At 37.8% G+C, this 19,656-nt stretch overlaps 2 protein-coding genes across 2 annotated transcripts; both read right to left on the reverse strand.

The window, feature by feature from the left end:
* Window positions 1-3,483: 3,483 nt before the first annotated feature.
* On the reverse strand, window positions 3,484-5,874 carry LOC127081282 (uncharacterized). The gene is made up of 2 exons (XM_051021555.1): window positions 4,837-5,874; window positions 3,484-4,656 (listed from the first exon to the last, which is right to left on the reverse strand). Exons 1-2 carry the CDS (start codon window positions 5,872-5,874, stop codon window positions 3,484-3,486), a joined length of 2,211 nt encoding a protein of 736 aa, XP_050877512.1.
* Window positions 5,875-10,832: 4,958 nt separating this feature from the next.
* On the reverse strand, window positions 10,833-11,747 carry LOC127081283 (uncharacterized). Its single transcript, XM_051021556.1, has 2 exons — window positions 11,423-11,747; window positions 10,833-11,263 (listed from the first exon to the last, which is right to left on the reverse strand). Exons 1-2 carry the CDS (start codon window positions 11,745-11,747, stop codon window positions 10,833-10,835), a joined length of 756 nt encoding a protein of 251 aa, XP_050877513.1.
* Window positions 11,748-19,656: the final 7,909 nt, after the last annotated feature.

Here is a 19,656-nt window from a genome sequence, read left to right on the forward strand (position 1 = left end):
TACTTTAGGTTGCCACTCCCTGCTAAGACACCTCAGAATTTCATTAGTAGCAATTTCATTGGAAACAGGTTTTCCAAGAGCATTCAACCTATTAGTGAGATGAGTGAATCTCTTTTGCATGTCGGAGATATATTCTCCTTGTTTCATGCGAAAGAGCTCAGACTCTTGATTGAGTGTGTTAATGCGGGACTGTTTTACTTCAGTAGTACCCTCATGGGCAACTTCTAAAGCATCCCACATTTCTTTAGCTGTCGTGCAATGGGATACCCGATAATACTCATCAACACCAAGTGCTGAAATTAGCATGTTTCGAGCTTTCCAATCACATGACCACTTTTTCTCATCTTTCTCATTCCAATCGTCTTCTGGTTTAGGAACTATGGCGCCAGCCGCATTTGTCATGGTAATTTGAAAAGGACCATTTTCAATGGCAGCCCATACTAGCCTATCCACAGAATTTATATGAACTCGCATGCAGTCTTTCCAGTAGCCGTAATTTTCACCGTTGAAAATAGGCGCTCTATTATACGCCCCCTTTGGTTCAGAATCCATATTGTTACAGGCAGCCACAAAGCACCAGCGAACTGGCGCTCTGATACCACTTGTTAGACGGTGTGGCTAGTGATCGAGAGGGGGGGTGAATAGATCACCTTCTTAAAATTGAACGGATTTAAAATTTTATCAGAGTTTTTAAACTTGGCGGAAAATTTCAGTCCCGAATCGACTTCCGTCTATTCTGAACCGCTACTAGAAAACCGGACACGCGAGTTTAATGCTGGATTTGGATAAGAATGACAGAAATTATTAACACCAGAATCATAACTAATTGAATGCACTTATCATTAAAGTCTATTTCCAATGAATGAAACCTATCTAACAATTTTGTCAAACAGTTGGTGTGTATGTGCTTAATGATGAACAATGGTGGACTTTATTTTGAAAGTTTTCTTGCCACTATTGTATCGCAAAGTGTACAGCCACAACACACAAACTGATATTGCAAAACTGATGAAAACGTAAAGAGAAGTAAGGAAAGAATACGATACGCAGAGATTTGGTAAGGAAGTTCCCCACGTCGTCCTCGCGTGTGGGTACGTCTCCCTCTCAATTTCGAATGAAATTGAGAACTGTATTATCAATAATGCCGAATCCATTGATACAAGGTTTTAATACACAGACAGAATTCTAACATTCAAGAATTTCTTCTTGTATGAAACCTCCACTTGATCTGAGCTCGATCAAGAATTTCCTGCAAGAAATTGCAAACAATTCACCGGTTCCACGACCTGTTTGCGAAATCCCCCGATTTCCAAACGCAACGCTGCGGCTGAATCTGTTCTGCAAATGTGACTAACAAACCCTCAAGAACACTCCAGTTCTTAAAGGACAAACCAGTTTGTTTTTCCTTGAAACCCCCTTCAATCTTCAACTTAGCTAGATCCTCGATCGTTCCACTGAAAACCTCAGTTAGATCCTTAATCGTTCCACTGAACGTTATCTCGTTGATCCTTTAATCCAAAGAACAAGAATGATTATGTGTTGATGTTCTTGAAGAAAAGAGATTGAGAAAATGAAGAAGATGAAGTCTCTTTCAGGTTTCTAAAATGCTCCAAAAACAATTGCTGCTACACTCCTTTGATCTTATGTTCAATTGTTTTTCCTCTCAGAATTCTCTGCAACCACTGTTGTCATAACATTTCTTATATATGCAAAAACAGAAGCTGTTAGAATATAAAACAGACTTATGCATTGATACATGAGGGTATGTATCGATGCATACTGTAAGATAAATGAGTTTTTGGTGAATTTAAGTGAGCATGGATCGATGCATAATTCGTATGTATTGATGCATATGATATTTCCACTAACATGGATCGATGCATAATTCGTATGCATTGATACATAGGATATTTCAACTAATCATGGATCGATGCAAGGCACGTATGGATCGATCCATAGAGCATTTTGCCTGTCCATGTATCGATACATGATTCGTATGCATCGATGCATACTGAACAAAAGAATTTTGTAATTTACAACATACTGTATGGATTGATGCATAGGATTATGTGTTGATGCATACTGACACAAAATGGATTTTATGAGTTCTTTTAAGAGATGTATCAATGTAGGTCTTTATGTACAGTCATGCAACAATAGAATGGGATAAAAACACAATAAAAACACAAATGTATCATGTAAGGTAATGCACAGCCAACATTTGGATGATGATCACACAATTTGCTATCATTCAAAATTTATTCAAAGTAAAGAATTTTCTCACAGTAATTGCAAAAATAAAAGATTATTACAGGAATGGCAGTGTGAAAACAGATCTCCATCAGGTTCTGATTCGGCTATAATTCCTTATGACCTTAACGCTCATATCCCTTTGCTTTTTGAAGAAAATGATTGAACTGATTCCTACCCCCCGGGGTTTCCATCTTGTAATAGTATGATGAAATTAATAGATCCAACACAGGACGTAGTCCTTCACTTTAAATCCCTAACTTTTGCCTGGATCGCCCTTTTAGGTTTTCAATCCACCGGGATACCCTTTTTTGCCTAAGCTACCTTTTCATGTTTTCAACTTAGCGGGTGTACTTATTTTTTTTTTATTCCTAATTTTTGCCCGAACCTTTTATTCATTTTTTGGTGGTTCGCCTGGATGCCCCTTTTTTGCCTAAGCCATCGACTTAGCGGGTCCTTTCTATGTGAAGTATTTTTTTACTACGTCTGCATTCATAGGGAGTGGGAAGTCCTCACCATCCATAGTGGTGAGCATCATGGCTCCTCTAGAGAAATTTTTTCTTATCACGTATGGCCCTTCATAATTTGGATTTCATTTGCCCATGAGATCAGATTGAGGAAGAACAATTATTTTCAAGACAAGGTCACGAGCTTGGTAATTCTAAGGGCGGACTCTCCAGTCGAATGCCTCTTCATTCGCTTCTGATATAGTTGCCCATGGCAGATAGTAGCCATCCTTTTCTATCCAATGAGATTCAATTGATCAAATCTATTCTGCACCCACTCGGCCTCGTCGGATTTCACATCTTCCATCAATCTTAAGGAAGGGAACTCAACCTCGACAGGAAAAACTACCTTAATTCCATAAACTAACAAAAACAGAGTTGCCTCAATCGAGGTACGTACCGAAGTACGGTAACCGTGTAGAGCAAAGGGCAACATCTCAAGCCAGTCTTTATAGGTCACCACCATATTTTGTATTATCTTCTTTATGTTCTTATTGGCTACCTCTACTGCCCCAATCATCTTCGGGCGGTAAGGAGAGGAATTATGATGTTGAATCTTGAAACTCTTGCACAACTCTGTCATCATCTTGTTGTTGAGATTGGACCCATTGTTTGTTATGATCTTCTCGGGAATCCCATAACGGCAAATGATATTTTGTTTGATAAAACGAGAAACCACCTACTTAGTCACGTTAGCATAAGAAGCAGCTTCCACCCATTTGGTGAATTAGTCAATATCCACTAGGATGAAGCGGTGTCCATTTGAAGCGGTGGGCTCAATGCGCCCGATCATATCAATACCCCACATTGTGAATGGCCATGGAGAAGTCAAAACATTCAAAGGCACAGGAGGAACATGCACTTTATCGGTGTAAATTTGGCATTTCTGACATGACCTGGCATGAAGGTGGCAGTCAATTTCCATAGTCATCCAATAATAACCCGCTCTCATAATCTTTTTCGACATGGCATGACCACTAGAGTGTGTTCCAAACAAACCCTCGTGGATTTCCTCAATAATTTTGTTTGCTTCGTATCTATCCATGCATCTGAGCAGGACAGAATCATGATTCCTCTTATACAACATATCACCACTTAAGAAAAACCTGGCGGACAGCTTCCTTAATGTCTTCTTGTCAGGGATAGATGCATCCTTCGGGTATTCCTGTTTCTCAAGGTATCTCTTGATATCATAAAACCAGGGTTTATCATCCTGAGCTTCATCATTAGCATAGCAAAAAGCTGGCTCATCCAATCTCATAATGTTAATGGAGGGGGCCTCATTTGCCCATTTGACTTTGAACATAGATGCCATAGTGGCCAATATGCCTGCTAAAGGATTCTCTTCTCTTGAAATATGGTCGAACGTGATCTCCTCAAAGTATGGAATCAACTTCATCACGTGCTCTCGGTATGGAATCAAATTTAGGCGACGAGTCTCCCAATCTCCATTGATTTGGCTAATGACTAGAGCAGAATCCCCAAATACTTCAAGATACTTGATTCTCAAATCAATAGCAACTTCAATCCCATAGATGCAAGCTTCATATTCAACCATGTTATTAGTGCAATCAAAACAAATTTTGGCAGTGAAAGGAATATGAAAATTTATGGGAGAAGTAATGAGAGCTCCCACACTGCTTCCTAAAGCATTTGAAGCACCGTCGAACATGAGCGTCCATCGCGATCCTGGTTCTAGGCCTTCATCTGGGTCTGGTCGGTTGTAATATTCTTTGAGAAACAACACATCTTCATCAGGAAACTCTAACTTCATCGGTTGGTAATCTTCCACAGATTGATGAGTCATATACTGGATATCATATTCTGTTAAAATTATTTTCCAACAGGCAACCCTCCCTGTGAGAGCAGGCTTCTCAAAAATATACTTGATTTGGTCCATCTTCGAAATCAAAAGAGTAGTGTGGGTCAACATGTACTATCTCAGTCGGCGAGCAGCCCACGCTAAAGCACATCAAGTTTTCTCAAGTAGTGAATATTTGATTTCACAGTTGGAAAACTTTTTGCTCAGGTAGTATATTTCGTGCTCTTTTCGGCCAGACTCGTCATGTTGGCCTAATACACACCCCATTAACTCGTCGAGGACAGTGAGATACATGATTAAGGGTCTACCCTCTACTAGAGGCATGAGAACTGGAGGTTCCTGCAAGTACTCTTTTATTCTTTCGAATTCTCTTTGATAATTATTGTTCCATACTACTGCCTGATCCATTCTCAACAACTTTAACATTGGTTCACATGCAGCTGTTAGATTGGAGATAAATCTAGCAATATAGTTCAACCTTCCGAAGAAACCATGTACTTCTTTTTTGGTTCTTGGCTCATGCATCTCTCGAATCGCTTTTAGTTTTGTATGATCAACCCCAATTCCTCTTTCACCAATCAGAAAGCCAAGTAATTTACCAGATCTTACCCCGAAAGTACATTTGTTTGGATTTAGCCTTAGCCTGAACTTCCTCAATCTTTCAAACAATTTCCGCAAATTGATTAAATGTTCCTCCTCTGTATGGGATTTCGCAATCATATCATCCACGTAGCACTCAATCTCTTTATGGATCATGTCATGAAATAGGGTTACCATTACACGCTGGTAAGTTGCCTCTGCGTTCTTCAAACCAAAAGGCATAACTTTGTAACAAAAGGTTCCCCAAATTTTGATAAACATAGTCTTCTCCATGTCTTCTAGGGACATAGTAATCTGGTTATAACCGGAGAAACCGTCCATGAAAGAAAATACCGAGAATTGCACAGTGTTATCGACCAATACATCAATGTGAGGGGGCGGGAAATCATCCTTAGAACTTGCTCTATTCAAATCATAGAAATCAACACACATTCGTACCTTGTCGTCTTTCTTAGGCACAAGAACAATGTTAGCTACCCACGGGGGATAAGAAGTACATGCCAGAAAACCTGCATCAAATTGCTTTTGCACTTCATCTTTGATCTTTTTAGAAATATCTAGATACGTCCTTCGAAGCTTCTGCTTAACAGGTGGGCACTCTTCTTTCAAAGGTAGCCTATGTACCACAATATACGTGTCGAGCCCAGGCATGTCTTGATAGGACCAAGCGAATATGTCCATAAACTCTCGCAACATGTCGATCAGCCTTGCCTTCATACTTTCTTCCAAAGAAGCCCCTACTCTGACCTCTTTCACGTCGCCCTCGATTCCAAGATTCACAACCTCAATGTCTTCCTGGTGCAGCTAGATGACCTTTTCTTCTTGCTTTAATAACCTTATCAACTCTTCAGGGAGTTTACAATCTTCATCACCTTCTTCTTCAGTTTGGTAGATCAGATTGTCAAAGTCATAATGAGCGATAGATGAATCATTGTCAATGGAGTCCGAGGTGGACGTGAATCTACATTGATGATGTTTTTTATGATTTTTAAAAAGTGTGTGGTGAAAATAAAATATTTCCATTTAAAAAATGGAAAGATAAAAGTAAAAATAGAAAGACAAAGATCAAAATATTTGAATGCAAAACGTCCTTTATTTTATGATAAAAATTGAAAATGAAACATGGTGGCCCTACATGATTCACTACGCCTTGGACAAAGCGCAGGAATTATTGCATGATAAAAGAAAATTACTCCTAATTGAGCGTGACTTGGAAGACATCCTTTATAGTCTAGTTGCAGAGTTCCTCACCTAGAACACTTTGTCAAATCCATTTATCAATGTCAAAATCATTATCATCATCATCACCGATAGCATTGCCTTGATCATTACTGATAAATCCAACACTTGTAAACTTCACAGGAGTGAGAACATTTTGAGCCTTGGAAACTTCAGGGGCTACATCTTGCTGGGAATGACTGAATTTGAGACCCAACTTGTCAAATTTCAGAGGAAGATCTAAGACGACCCCAACCTTTGGGGTGACCATTCTCAACCACTCCTCTGGCATCCTTCAATGAAGACATGGAAACTGCAGGCTTCTTACCCTCAGTGCGAGGAGTCTTGATCAACTGAACTGCTTTAAACACCTGAAAAGGAGTTTCATATACTTTCCCCTCAACTTCTATATACCAGAAAGATGTCAAATGACTCACCATGTACTCTTCCTCGCCACATACAGTAACAATCTTACTACCACTTGGGAACTTCATTTTCTGGTGTTAGGTGGATGTTACAGCGCTTGTCCCGTGAATCCATGGGCGTCCAAGCAAACAAAAATATGCGGGCTGTATGTTCATGACAAAGAATGTCTTACCAAAAACTTAGGGTCCAATTTTAACAGGTAGATCCACTTCACCAAAAACAGCTCTTCAAGACCTATCAAAAGCCCAGACTATCAAGTTGCTTGGGCACAATTCAACTCTTGCATAGTCAATCTTCATCAGGGCAGACTTGGGCATCATATTCAAGGATGACCCTGTGTCCACCAACACACGGGATAATGTAGTTCCCTTGCATTCCATAGAAATGTGTAAAGCTTTGTTATGATTGTGTCTCTCTGGAGGGATATCGAAGTCCGTAAAACTCAAACCGTTATTAGTTGAAATATTGGCCATAACCCCTTCTAACTGGTTAACAGTGATGTTTTGCGGCACAAAATCAGATCTCAATAACTTCATCAGGGCATTCCTGTGAGCTTCGAAACACAATAATAAGGACAAGATTTAAATTTTAGGTGGCGTCTGGCTTAGATGATCTAAAACTTTGTAATCACTTTTTCTGATTAATCTCAATAACTCTTCAACGTCTTGAGAAGGAGAAGTTCCAGGTACTACATTCGGAGTATTAACTTGGACAGATCCTGAATTATCACCCACCACTTAGTTACCCTTAGCTTTCGCCAAGGCATCAGCATTATCTTGGATGTTTTATGGAGAATATATTCTACCACTTTTGGTAATTCTTCCTGTACTGGAAAAGTTGTCAACATTCAAACTTGCGTCTTTACTTGGTTTGCCTTCGGAAGGCTTCCCTTCTTGCTTCACTCTATGGTAATAAACATCCGACCCATAATGCCAAGGCACAATATTCTCGTTGGAGTACGGAATAGGACCAGGCAACGTGATTGTCAAAGGAGTAGGCCTAGCAGGCGCTGGGATGTTTATAGGAGTATACAGGATGGAAATTACTGCCACATCTTTCTCTTAAACTTTATCGTCTTTCACAATCCTATCACACTGTAAAACACCTTCATTGATTAAATTTTGAATCCTAGTCTTCAGACTAGCACAACCCTCGGGCTGACTCTGGCACTCACAACAATCTGGGAGACACCCAGGAAAAACACCATTTTTGACCAGATAACTTTTAACACATAGCAATGGGGTAGACATCAGGTTCACATCCGTTATCAAATTCAAGTTTTCACCATCTTCTACGACATTAACAGTAGGTCCGACATGAGCTGGCATCGGATTTTAAATAACATTAGGTCCATTATTCGGGATGAACTGAATGGCCTTAGAATCCAACCATTCTTGCAATTTGTATTTGAAGGCCCAACAATTTTCCACATCATGACCTATACCGCCATGATGAAATTCGCATCGAGCATTAGGATTATATCCTGTAGAGAGCCTCTCAGGAGGAGGTGGCATGTCCCTCAGATTAACCAATTTCAGTTGTAATAAATGTTGAAGCACTTGAGAATAATTCATTGGGAGTGGATCAAATACTTTCTCGATTCTGGGTTGTCTTGGTTGGTTGTAATTGCGACGAGGAGTGGTTTGTTGTAGTTGTTGCTGCTGAGGAGTTATGATGACCGGAATGGCCACAACATTCACTTGTTGTTGATGATGTGGGTGGTGATATTGATGTTGATAGTGTTATTGATGTTGTGGTTGGTATTGTTGTCTTCCTCTTCCCCTCTGAGTATAACAAGCACTTGATTCACTCTCCTTCTTCTTGGGGTAACCACTGAAAGATTTCTTACTAACTCCACTTGCAGAACTACCAACATTGACTGATTATATTTTACCCATTTTGAGACCAGCTTCAATCCTCTCTCCGGCCATTACCATTTCGGAAAAACCAGTAGAAGTGCTACCCATCATTCTATCATAGTAAGGACCTTGTAAAGTACCCATGAACATGTCAACTAGTTCTCTCTCCATCAATGGAGGTTGAACTCTAGCAGCTAGTTCATGCCATTTCTGAGCATATTCCTTGAAAGATTCATTCGGACCCTAAGTCAGACTTTGTAATTGGGTCTTATTCGGTGCCATGTCAATATTTTATTGGTAGTGCTTCACAAATGCTTCCACCAAGTCTCTCTAGTTTATGATGTATGTTCTCTCCAAATGCATGTACCATTCCAAAGATGCCCCAACTAGGCTATCTTGAAAAAATGCATTAGTAGTATCTCGTCTTTAGAATAAGCAGACATCTTGCGGTAATAAGCTTTGACATGGGTCTTTGGACAAGTTGTACCAGTATACTTGTCGAAGATAGGAACTTTGAACTTAGGTTGAACCCTTACTCCTGGAACCAACCCCAAGTCAGTAATGTCCATTCCTAAAACACCTTGTCCCTCTACAGCTTTCAGTCTTTCCTCCAACAGACGGTACTTTCTATCATCAGCATGAGCACTCATGTAAGTGTTATACGTTGAATACATATCTTCGTTATGATCTACATCTAACTGTTACATTTGAGGGTTCCCCCTTGCATTGGGATGCCTCAACATATCCCCAACAATGAGATGTGGTCCTCCATGATTGTACGGTGGTGGTGGAGGTGGTGGAAAATTTCCATGCTGACCTTGATTGTGTATATGATACCCATTAATACGTGGATCATTAAAATTCGGCTCAGCAAAATTCATAGCAACATTGGGACAAGGTTTCCCCACAGAAACATCTTCAAACATCAACTCAGGTCATTGATTCTCAACATGAGGTCTCTCCACAAGAGCCCCAAATTCTTCCTGATTACGAGTCATATTGGTAATGTCCTCCACAAACTGTACCATCCTAGCATCCATCTAGTTCCTCATTTCATCAATGTTAGCCTGAATTTGATCCATCTGACGTCTTTGGTTACTTCTTGTGGCGTAACGATTAATGACTGGATTTGCAATCTCTGCTAAGAAAAGTAGAATCAATATGAGAGGTCCGGCCAGAAAACCTGTTATGAATGCAATATGAGTGCATGAATGAATGTAATGCATGCAATGACATGTTTGTGTATTTTCAGGGTTCTAAAATTTTGATTCAAGTTATATAAGTGGAAGAAAATAGAAGATAGATAATGAGCATTGGATAGGCCAAACGTCAAATTCATTCAACTGACAAACAAGAGTAACATAAATAGTTCTTACAAGAGAAACAAATAGATAGTCAAAAACAAAAGTGCAAATCAAAAGACCCCATCAACAATCCTGATGATGTTTACTACATGGAAAAAAGAAGACAAACTCAATCCTTCCAATCCACATAGGTCAGAGGTCCTCCATTTTTGAGATACTTCAAGCTCCAGGCTTTGGACTCTTCAAACAGCTTCTTTGTCTCTTCCTGATTGCGCTTCTGGACAAGGCTTCGGATAACCACATATTTTTGAAAAATCATGCCATCCAAGTACTGACATTGGTCAATCAACTTCTCACATTCGTTGCATTCTGGGAGTTGAATTTGCAAGGGAGAATCATCTTTTTCTTTCAACTGAGTTTTGAGGTTTGCAATCTTGTCCACAACTTTCTCCAAATGAATGTGGCTCCCTTTGAGTTGAATTTCCACTCCTAGCCTATGGGTATTTTCCTCTTCAAATTGGACATTCTTATATTGAAGCTACTTCTCTAATCCTTTAACCTTGGCCTTGTACTTCCTCTCCATCTTGGCTTTGGAAATTTTGAGAGATTCATAGCATTGGTGCTTTTGCTTGATTTCTTCTTCAACCTCTTCAACAACTCTCCTTTGTTCTTCAATAACTGTAGAAGTATCCCCTTTAATTCTGTCAGCTTTTGGCTTCTTTCTGATCCTTCCATCCATAGCAAGACCATATTCACCAAGCAATTCATCTCTTTCTTTAAGTTTATGAGCCAAATCCATTTTTTCTTGCCTAAAGCTAAAGACTTGCATGCTCAACTCTTATTTCTCCTACTTCCACTTCTTGTTCAAAAGCAAAGTTTTATTGAAGTGCTCTCTAGGCATTAAATCAGGGTGATCTGGCTCTTGAGGATACAATGGCTTCTCTATCAGAAAAGGCAACAAGACAGTTTGAACTTTATCTTTGATCCAGTCCATGTAAGGAGGATAAGCAACACAATCCTTCTTACCAAAGAACTCTTTTCCTTTACACGAAATATGATTACAGGCCTTAGCAGCTTTCTTCATCATTTCAACACCATCAGCCACATTGTAGAACAAAGACTCTTGTATACTTCTATCCTCTAGAAGTCCTTTTAAAGCATAGCCCAATTGTCTCTGAGGTAGCATGGGATTATAGTTTATACCTCCCCTAACACCCATCAGAGTCACATTAGGAAACTCTCCAGAATTCACAATCACCTCAAATTTCTCCATCATATCTAATCTTAAGTTATACCACACCAAATCATTAGAAGTAAGTCTCATTAATCTCTTGGAGCACTTCAAGGTTTCCTTGTTATCCATGAACACTCCTTTGCAAGGGAGATGGCTTCGGAATCAATGATACAAAATAGGAGCGCAACACCATACTAAGCCACCTCTCTTTTTGTGATTTCTATAATGAATGGAATGATAAATATCCCCCAAAAGTGTTGGTATCGGGTTCCGCATCATAAAGATATGAATGGCGTTTATATCGACAAAATCAACCACGTTGGGAAACAAAACAATTCCATAAACGCTGCAAGTTAGAACAACATTGAAAGCCTTCCAATTTTCTTCCTTAACCAAAACATCTAGAGTTGCTAAAAGAAAACTTAGATGAAATCCAGGGAGTCCTCCTTTTGTCTTGAGATTATCATCCACCACAGATTTTCCCAAATAAAGGGTAGCAGCAATACGTTCAGAATCAGGGACCTCCATAGACACATGAAAAGGAACTTGAAGTTTGATGGGAGTTCCCAGAATACATGAATACTCTTCCAAAGTTGGCGTCAACTGATAATCTGGGAAAGTGAAGCATCGCAAGGGAGGATCATAGAACTGCAGCAAAGTATGAAGTGCATTGTGTTGATATTTGTTGAGAAGAGCTTTGAGGTACTCTACAACCTTCCCATAGTCTCTTTTGAAAACATCCAGATTTCTAAAAGGGGATCTCTCATCCATGTCGAGAAGGGAATCCAGGTTAACCTCAGGAAACTTGTAAGAAACATGTTCACCTCTACCAATATCCATCTTTAGAGAAGACTTAAATAACGAGAATCAAGAATTAAAAACACCTGGAAATACAAAGACATGTGTGTTAAGAGAATGAATATAACGATGCTTATGAATGCATATGTGGTTTCCATATCAATGGATAGTTGTTGTGCTCGATAACTGACTGAATGTCCCAAGCTCAAAAGTTCGACGTGATTTAGAAAAAACCAGGTATGATGAAGGCTTGTTTTATTATACACACCCCATCTCACATGTAGGTTATAATCAGAACAGAACTGGCATCTAAATGGCAACCAGAGTCGATGGTTCTTATGATAACGCTCTGTCTAGTGCATAAGGCATGCAAGACAAAAGCATTCTCACCAGAACCTCATCTGGGCATGGTATTCCATACAAACTCTTACTTGTCAGGCGCCACGAGAGATAACATGACTATACACTCTAACCTATGTATCACTGGCCTGGGTAGTGGGCCTTTTACCTTATAGTAACATCCCACCCAACCTACAAAGAGAAGATCCAGCAACCAGCACATCAGCAATATCCAAAATATGGAGAGTAATAAAATGAAATGAATGCAATGAGTAAGTAAAACATAAAGAAATAAACACCCAATGAAAATAAAACAAACAGGAGCTAGGACTGACTTGCTTAGGGAGTCCCTAGCAGAGTCGCCAGTTGTCGCCTCTCGAAGAAAGACACTCACAAAACAGAATCGCCACCAATGTTATTTATCCCAAGAGAGGGAAAGGGAACACTAAGTAAACCTACAAAAGGATGAATCAATTGATCTCGCAACCAAAAGATGGGCAAGGGAGTCGATTACGCGAGGGGAAGGTATTAGCACCCCTCACGTCTGTAGTACTCTATAGGATCCACTCTTGTTGTTCTAATCAAAAGGATGTGTTTATTCTAAAACTTACTGACTAAAAGGGAATACATGCAAAGGACTAAAAACAAAGTTTTCATTATTGCGCTCGCTTAGGTTTTGCAACCCAATGCCTACATATCAATAAAGAATCAGAGCACCATAGTTCTTCTTAAAACTTTTGGTTTGTTGGTGCTTTTTATGGGTAATCACCCTTATTGAAAATTTTCATAATAAAACCAAGTGGCACAAGAAATTTGAATCGGCGAGTATTTTGTTGAAAGAATACATCAAATGATCCACCCAAAGCAGGAGGTATCTGGGTACTTCTCTCTTACTGTTGAAAGACTTCAAGTAGTATTTAGAATGTTTTTGGATTTTGATTGAGAAAAGGTTTTTGTTTTAGAATGAGTGCAAAAAGGAAAATGGAAAATTTAAGGGAATTATAAAGATAACCCTAATGTTGGCATACAATAGTGGTCCTAAAGTTAGGATAAAAGGGAAACATCTACCTAGATTAACATGTCAAGATTGACCTATGGTTAAGGATAAAGGGGGTCTACCTAATGTTTTCATGTTTGGTTCACAAACCTAAAGTCTACTTTAGTTCAATCTTAACTAAGAATGAACCAAAGAAATCCTATGAGGAACATGTTATCCACACAAGGAAAAGATATGAAAGAATAATACAAATCCCTATCAAGTCATGGTGAAAGTAGAAATAAATCCACAAAGTAAGTCACATCAAGTCATGGGTGGAAAGGAAAGCAATAACAAAATAATCCATATCAAGTCATGGAGGAAAAGAAAAACAATACCATATCAAGTCATGGAAGAGCAGATAAAAGATAAACAATACCATATCAAGTCATGGAAGAATAGATAATATATAAATAATAGTAATCCATATCAAGTCATAGAGGAAAAGAAAAGCAAACAATTCCATATCAAGTCATGAAAGAACAGATGAAAGATAAATCAGGTAATCCATATCAAGTCATGGATCAAAGAGATAGAAAATGAACAAAGTAATCCATATCAAGTCATGGAAGGATAAGTGAAGCAACAAAAATTCATATCAAGTCATGGAAGAAAATAAAAACAATAGTAATTCCATATCAAGTCATGGAAGAGAAATAAAGCAATAGAAATCCATATCAAGTCAAGGAAGAGAAGATTAAAGTACCTCACACAAAGAAGAGATTAAGGTGAATTATTAAGTCTAAACATGCTTTAGGACGTCACAAATTATCACAAAATGGTCACAAGTTAACAAATAGCAACAATCTTATTCGAACTAGTCATGAAAGAGGGAGTCAATGCTTAAACAAGTTGAGAAAACAAATTAAGCAAGAAACAAGTTTCCAAACCAAAATGAGTAGAAAAATCACATCAAAATGAACATAAAGACATTTGATTCAAATAACTAAAGTCTCCATATCAAGAAGAAAATCAAACAAGCATTGAGCCCATGATACAAGCGCCCAAGTACACAAGCATCATTCAGAGTTGTAAAGGGAAGTGAACACAAATGTGAGCAATTGATCATGGAAAAGCACATAAAAATGAATGAGATAAAAAGCATAGACATAATGTCAATATTTATAAATAAACTCAAAACATGACAAAGGCATCACATCAAAGCATACTCAAAGGTCGAGGCAAGTAATGATCAAAATCAAACCATATGCATGGTCCTAAAGGCAAAATGCATTTCCAGCAAGCATAGATGAAGTAAAATAATGGGAAATTGGTATTAAGCCTCATAAGTCAGAAGTATATAACATATTAAACTCCACATACAAGTCACTCAAGCATCATGGATGAATCACACAAGCTATGCTCAGAGATAGGCCAAAAGATAGGCAAACAACCACACAAGTTTAAAGAAGCTTAAAAAAGAAGTAATCAAATAATTGGGGCATACACATGACATAAATGGATGTAAGACTTTTGCAATAAGTTAACTTAAGATGAGGTTCAATAGAAACAAGAGAAGTCATCCAAACTTCACACACACATCAAAGCCAAGTAACTTGATAAACAAGTAAAGATATCATCCTAGAAAAGGAATCCTTTATCAAAATTCAACAAGATAAACCAAGATTAAAAGAGGGATGCTTATAGGTCATGCGACAATAACAAAATCCTTTTCAAAGCATCAAATACAAACTCCAAACCTCAAGTGGTATCAATAAGCAAGTAAACTCAAAGTTCAAGCATAACTAACAAATCCAAAAGTGGACATCATCCAAGTAAAGAATCCTTTGCCTAATCAAAGCAAATGACCAATAAAAAATTCAGTTGAGCCATGAATAATGAAAGGAGAACACATCAAACCATATAAAATTGGATTCGAAGCTCCTAAGAGCTTCACCATCTACCAAAATTCAAAACTAGGTCAACAAAAAAAGAATGTAGCTCTTATTGTGTCATCATGATGAATGGAAATGGAATACCATTCAAAGATTCATAAGAGCAAGGTATAAGGTTACCAAGACCAAGGAAATCATAAGTGTAGGCAAGAGGAAATAAAATCCATCGGACTCATAGTATTCAAATTGGAATGCACAAAACAAAATCCAACTATGGTCTCAAAAGCAAGCAATAAGTACTCAAGACAAGCAAGCAAAGAAACATCAAATGGATATGCCCAAAATGGTTATCATGGGTGAATTTAGGACTCCTAAATGGTGATGATGAGGTAAAAAAAGAATGGTAAAGAGATCCCTAATGGTTGCACAAGTGCATTCCAAAATAATCTATTAAATCTAAATGGTATCTCAAAGAAACAAGTATGCCTTGAATAACTCAAGAAAAATAGTTAGGAGCATAGAAAAATCATGAAAAATTAGGCATAGCAATATGAAATCAGAAGCTCAAAGTGTCCCAAAGATATACTCACAATCATGTGTAAAAGATGCCGAAACAAATCCATCATTCAAACAATGCACCATTAATTGATCACACTAAACAACTTTCAAGAATAGGTTTAAGAACAATCCAAAATTAATTATCCAAGCATCAAGTGAAACTCAAATGACCTAAATACAAATTCCTACAAGTGTACAAAATATTGGATCAAAATTCAAATGGAAAAATAAAGAATCAAACCCTAACAAATAAAACTAGTTTAATTAGACACATATAATTAAAATAAAACAAAAAAAATACTAAAATAAATCAAAAATGAAATTTTAAAAAATGGAAAATTGTATAAGATTCAAAATATCAATCATGAATTAATTGAGAATTTTTGACCCAAGGGAAGTATTTTAAGTAAAATTAAATAAATAAAAAATATTAACGAGTGAAAATGGAAAGGGGGTGCATTAGAAAAGTGGAAATGAAGTAGGAAATAGTTAATACGCAAATGGGCCCCAGAAGTTGGGGGTGGAAAGAGTAAACGCATTAGGCCTGCGTTCCAAACCATTTAAAAATCAGATTTTGAAGCGTGACAATGGAATAAATAAATGAAATGAACAAAAATCAGGTAACACGACATCAATTGGTCACACCCTCACTTAAGTCACAAAAGGACAAAAACGCACCCATCCAATCACAACGTGCCTGCCACTCGTCTTCAACCTCTATTCATGCATACTTGAACCTTAATCCCGACCTTAACATGTTGACTTCCACCTCAAACAACTTCCTCATGTCTCCTCCAAATCTCACAAGACTTGAACCAAAGTTGTAGTACGCAATGAGTACAACATCATAGTAACCTTGGTTTTTAAAAATAACATGGAGAACAAAGAGCAATAACACAAAGAGCATGTGTATAAACTTAGGCATGGTCAATAATTAAACATGAGGAAGAGTAGGGTGAAGAAAACCTTACCTAGTGGGTAATATCCATTGTCTCTTGAACTGGATGGAGTTTCAGAAACCCCGCCAATGAAGCTTGGTGTTCTTCTGGAGGCAAAGATGAAGCTGAATGAATGGTGAAAGCAAGCTTCAAAAGAAGAAAAAAAATCCTCAAGCTTCAATGTTGCAGTCTTCAAGTTCTCTCTCTTCAATGACCTCTCTCTTTCGAAATTAGGTTAAGGATGACTTATATATGATGCTTGTGATGAGGTGTGATGTTTTTCAAGGTAAAAGAATCGTTAGAGGGCAAGTTTGGTAGTTTGTGCAAAGATTGAAGAGTGGAATGCAAGGCTGTGTTTTGGATGCAAAGTATGTATGCTTTGTGTCGTTTTAGGGAGCCTGAGGTGGAGTGAAAGGCCTCAGGATTTGTGTGACTTGGAGGCAGTGGAGAGAGAAAAGGAGACAACAAAAAAACATTTCCATTTTTGGCCAAGTTTGGACATGATGTGCATGCACACAATACGTGTGTTGTTGGTCCATACAAGGCAAGAAATGTTGTGTTGTGTTTGTGTGGAATAAGCCATCTTGTAAACAAAGGTAACATCATGCACAAATCCAACAATAAGTGTGATAATGGATATTAAATATCAGTAATGTTCACACTATTATATCACTAGGGTTTCATGGCCAAATGGAATGAATTAGGGCTTTTTTAGAAAGAGGGAAAGGAGAGAAAAAAGTTTGATGTTGGAGGAAATTTGAAACAAAACCTTGAGCTCCTTCAGAAATGGGCACGAAAATGGTTGCTTGAAATTGCATGTCAAAATGTTAATTATAGGTCATTTAGTGATCTTGAGGTCCTAACTTGCCATGTCCATAACTTGTTCCTTAAGCTACCAAATAGGAAAATACTTGAAGAAAAAATGGAGAGGAGATAATGATCTACAACTCTTGTGTTGAGGTTAGATCCCAATCAAGCTTGCAACCTTATGAAAATTGGACATGATGTGGGTTGCTTGAGATGATAAAATACTTAGAATTTTTTTCACTAAGTATAAACCCAAATCAATAATTCAAGGTCATGACTTTAGAGGATGGTATCTTGAGTTATGGCCAACCAATTGAGGTGTTCTTGGAACCATTGGAAAGAGGAGACTCGACACTATAATTTTCATGTTGGAAGCACCTTGAGATAGAGTCTCTAACATCCCTTAAAACTACCATGAACATGCTTGGGAATCCTGACTTGGGATACTTAGAAATTTTCTAAGTGTTGGGACAATTGAATGAATTTGAAATACCAAACTTTCAATGATCATATCTTGAGCCATGATGATCCAAATACTCCAGTCTTGGTATCTTCTTAAAGCTTGGAGAAATGAGAACAAAATTCATGTTAAGACCAACTTGGTTTGGAGTCTTGATCATAGAGAACATTTCCCATGAAGGTAGCTGCTCACTAACACCAAACTTGCCAAAAATAGCAAGTTTCTAAAACCCTAGTTTACAATTTAGGTAACTTTCCATAATTCTTGATTTTTGATGAATCTCTTGACTTTTCTTGATCAAATTTCAACTATAGACCATATTTGACTTGTGGAATACAATTTTGACCAAAGGAATCAAGAGTTGACTTTTTAACCTGCCTAGTTGACTTTTCCCCAATTGAATCAAAACATTGGTCATATGAGCAATTGAACCTCTTATGAATGAACTTGATGGCCAATCTCCTACTCATAGATACTTAGGGACACATAGAATACCATTGAATCAAGTCTTGCTCAAAAAATCAGAAATAAACTGATTTTATCATAAACCCTAATTTCAGTCAAAAAGGACAGGAGATGAGTGTACTACTTCACAAACCCTGATTCTTCTAGGGGAAATGGAGATAACCTTGAACAGAAATGTCTTGCATGACATCAATATGAAGATGATTTAAAAATTTTATGGCACCCTGGCTCAAGGACCAAGAGACAAAAAATGTGATCAACTTCCAATATCTTGTAATTTCCAATCAGCTGATGAGGTGATGGACCATTTGAGAGGTCTTAGGGTATAAGAAACCCCTTGTAGCTTGGGTGATTATGAAGTTGAGGGTATCCCACCCTCCTTGTATTGATTGTCACTTCACTTCCTTCTAAAGCTTGAAGAAGGTCACAAGAGAGATGCCTTGATCCCATAACCATAAAACCAATGATACGCATGAATGTATATGATGATAAAACATAAGCCAATTATGATTGAAAATAAGAGGGTAAATTTTGGGGTACAACACTATGACTTGTGGGACAAATTTAGCTCTATGTTAAGCAATTGTAATTGGACTTATGTAAAAGTCACAACTATCTGAGGTCGGGCAATAAAAATATAGATGTTAATGCATGTTAGAGATTTGGTCAAAGACCCAAACTCCTAAAACATACCACACACTAAAAGATATGGGAATGACCTATCTTAGTCAGGCTCATGTTGATTCATCTGACACAAGGTCATTGATGAATCAACTAGCATTAGACATGAAGATAATTCATTGGTCAATGATGGATTGGGGAAGAATAGGGATGAATATAAAGAGGGGAGGGGAAATAGAAACCCAAATTGATCATGGGAGGAATTTCATCTGATCAATACTATCCATTTATTTTGGGAGATGAAATGTACATTTCATCAATCCCCTAAATCCAATAGCATTGGTCAAACAAAAGTCAAATCAACCTTGGTCAAGGCCAAATAGAAAGTCGAACATCACAAGATCAAATAAATGGCTAAACACAATTTTTAAACAATTAAAACTCAATTTTAAAATGAATTAAAATGCATTTTTAAATGGTCAAAACCTCAAATCCCTTCAAAACATCAAATAAATGGCCAAGGGATTCATCATAGGTCAAACAAGGTCAAAGGACCTTAGACAAAAAAATTCATAATTCG

This window comes from Lathyrus oleraceus, chromosome 5 (genome assembly GCF_024323335.1).
Source record: "Lathyrus oleraceus cultivar Zhongwan6 chromosome 5, CAAS_Psat_ZW6_1.0, whole genome shotgun sequence".
Classification (NCBI taxonomy): Eukaryota; Viridiplantae; Streptophyta; class Magnoliopsida; order Fabales; family Fabaceae; genus Lathyrus; species Lathyrus oleraceus.

Excerpts from the sequence above, each read along its gene's own strand:
- LOC127081282 (XM_051021555.1), bottom strand. The coding sequence starts at position 5,874 with ATGTTGCGAGAGTTTATGGACATATTCGCTTGGTCCTATCAAGACATG. Across the intron at positions 4,657-4,836 it reads TCGACGAGTTAATGGGGTGT|ATGGACCAAATCAAGTATAT; the intron begins GTATTAGGCCAA and ends TTGATTTCGAAG.
- LOC127081283 (XM_051021556.1), bottom strand. The coding sequence starts at position 11,747 with ATGGAGGTCCCTGATTCTGAACGTATTGCTGCTACCCTTTATTTGGGA. Across the intron at positions 11,264-11,422 it reads TAGAAATCACAAAAAGAGAG|ATATGATGGAGAAATTTGAG; the intron begins GTGGCTTAGTAT and ends ACTTAAGATTAG.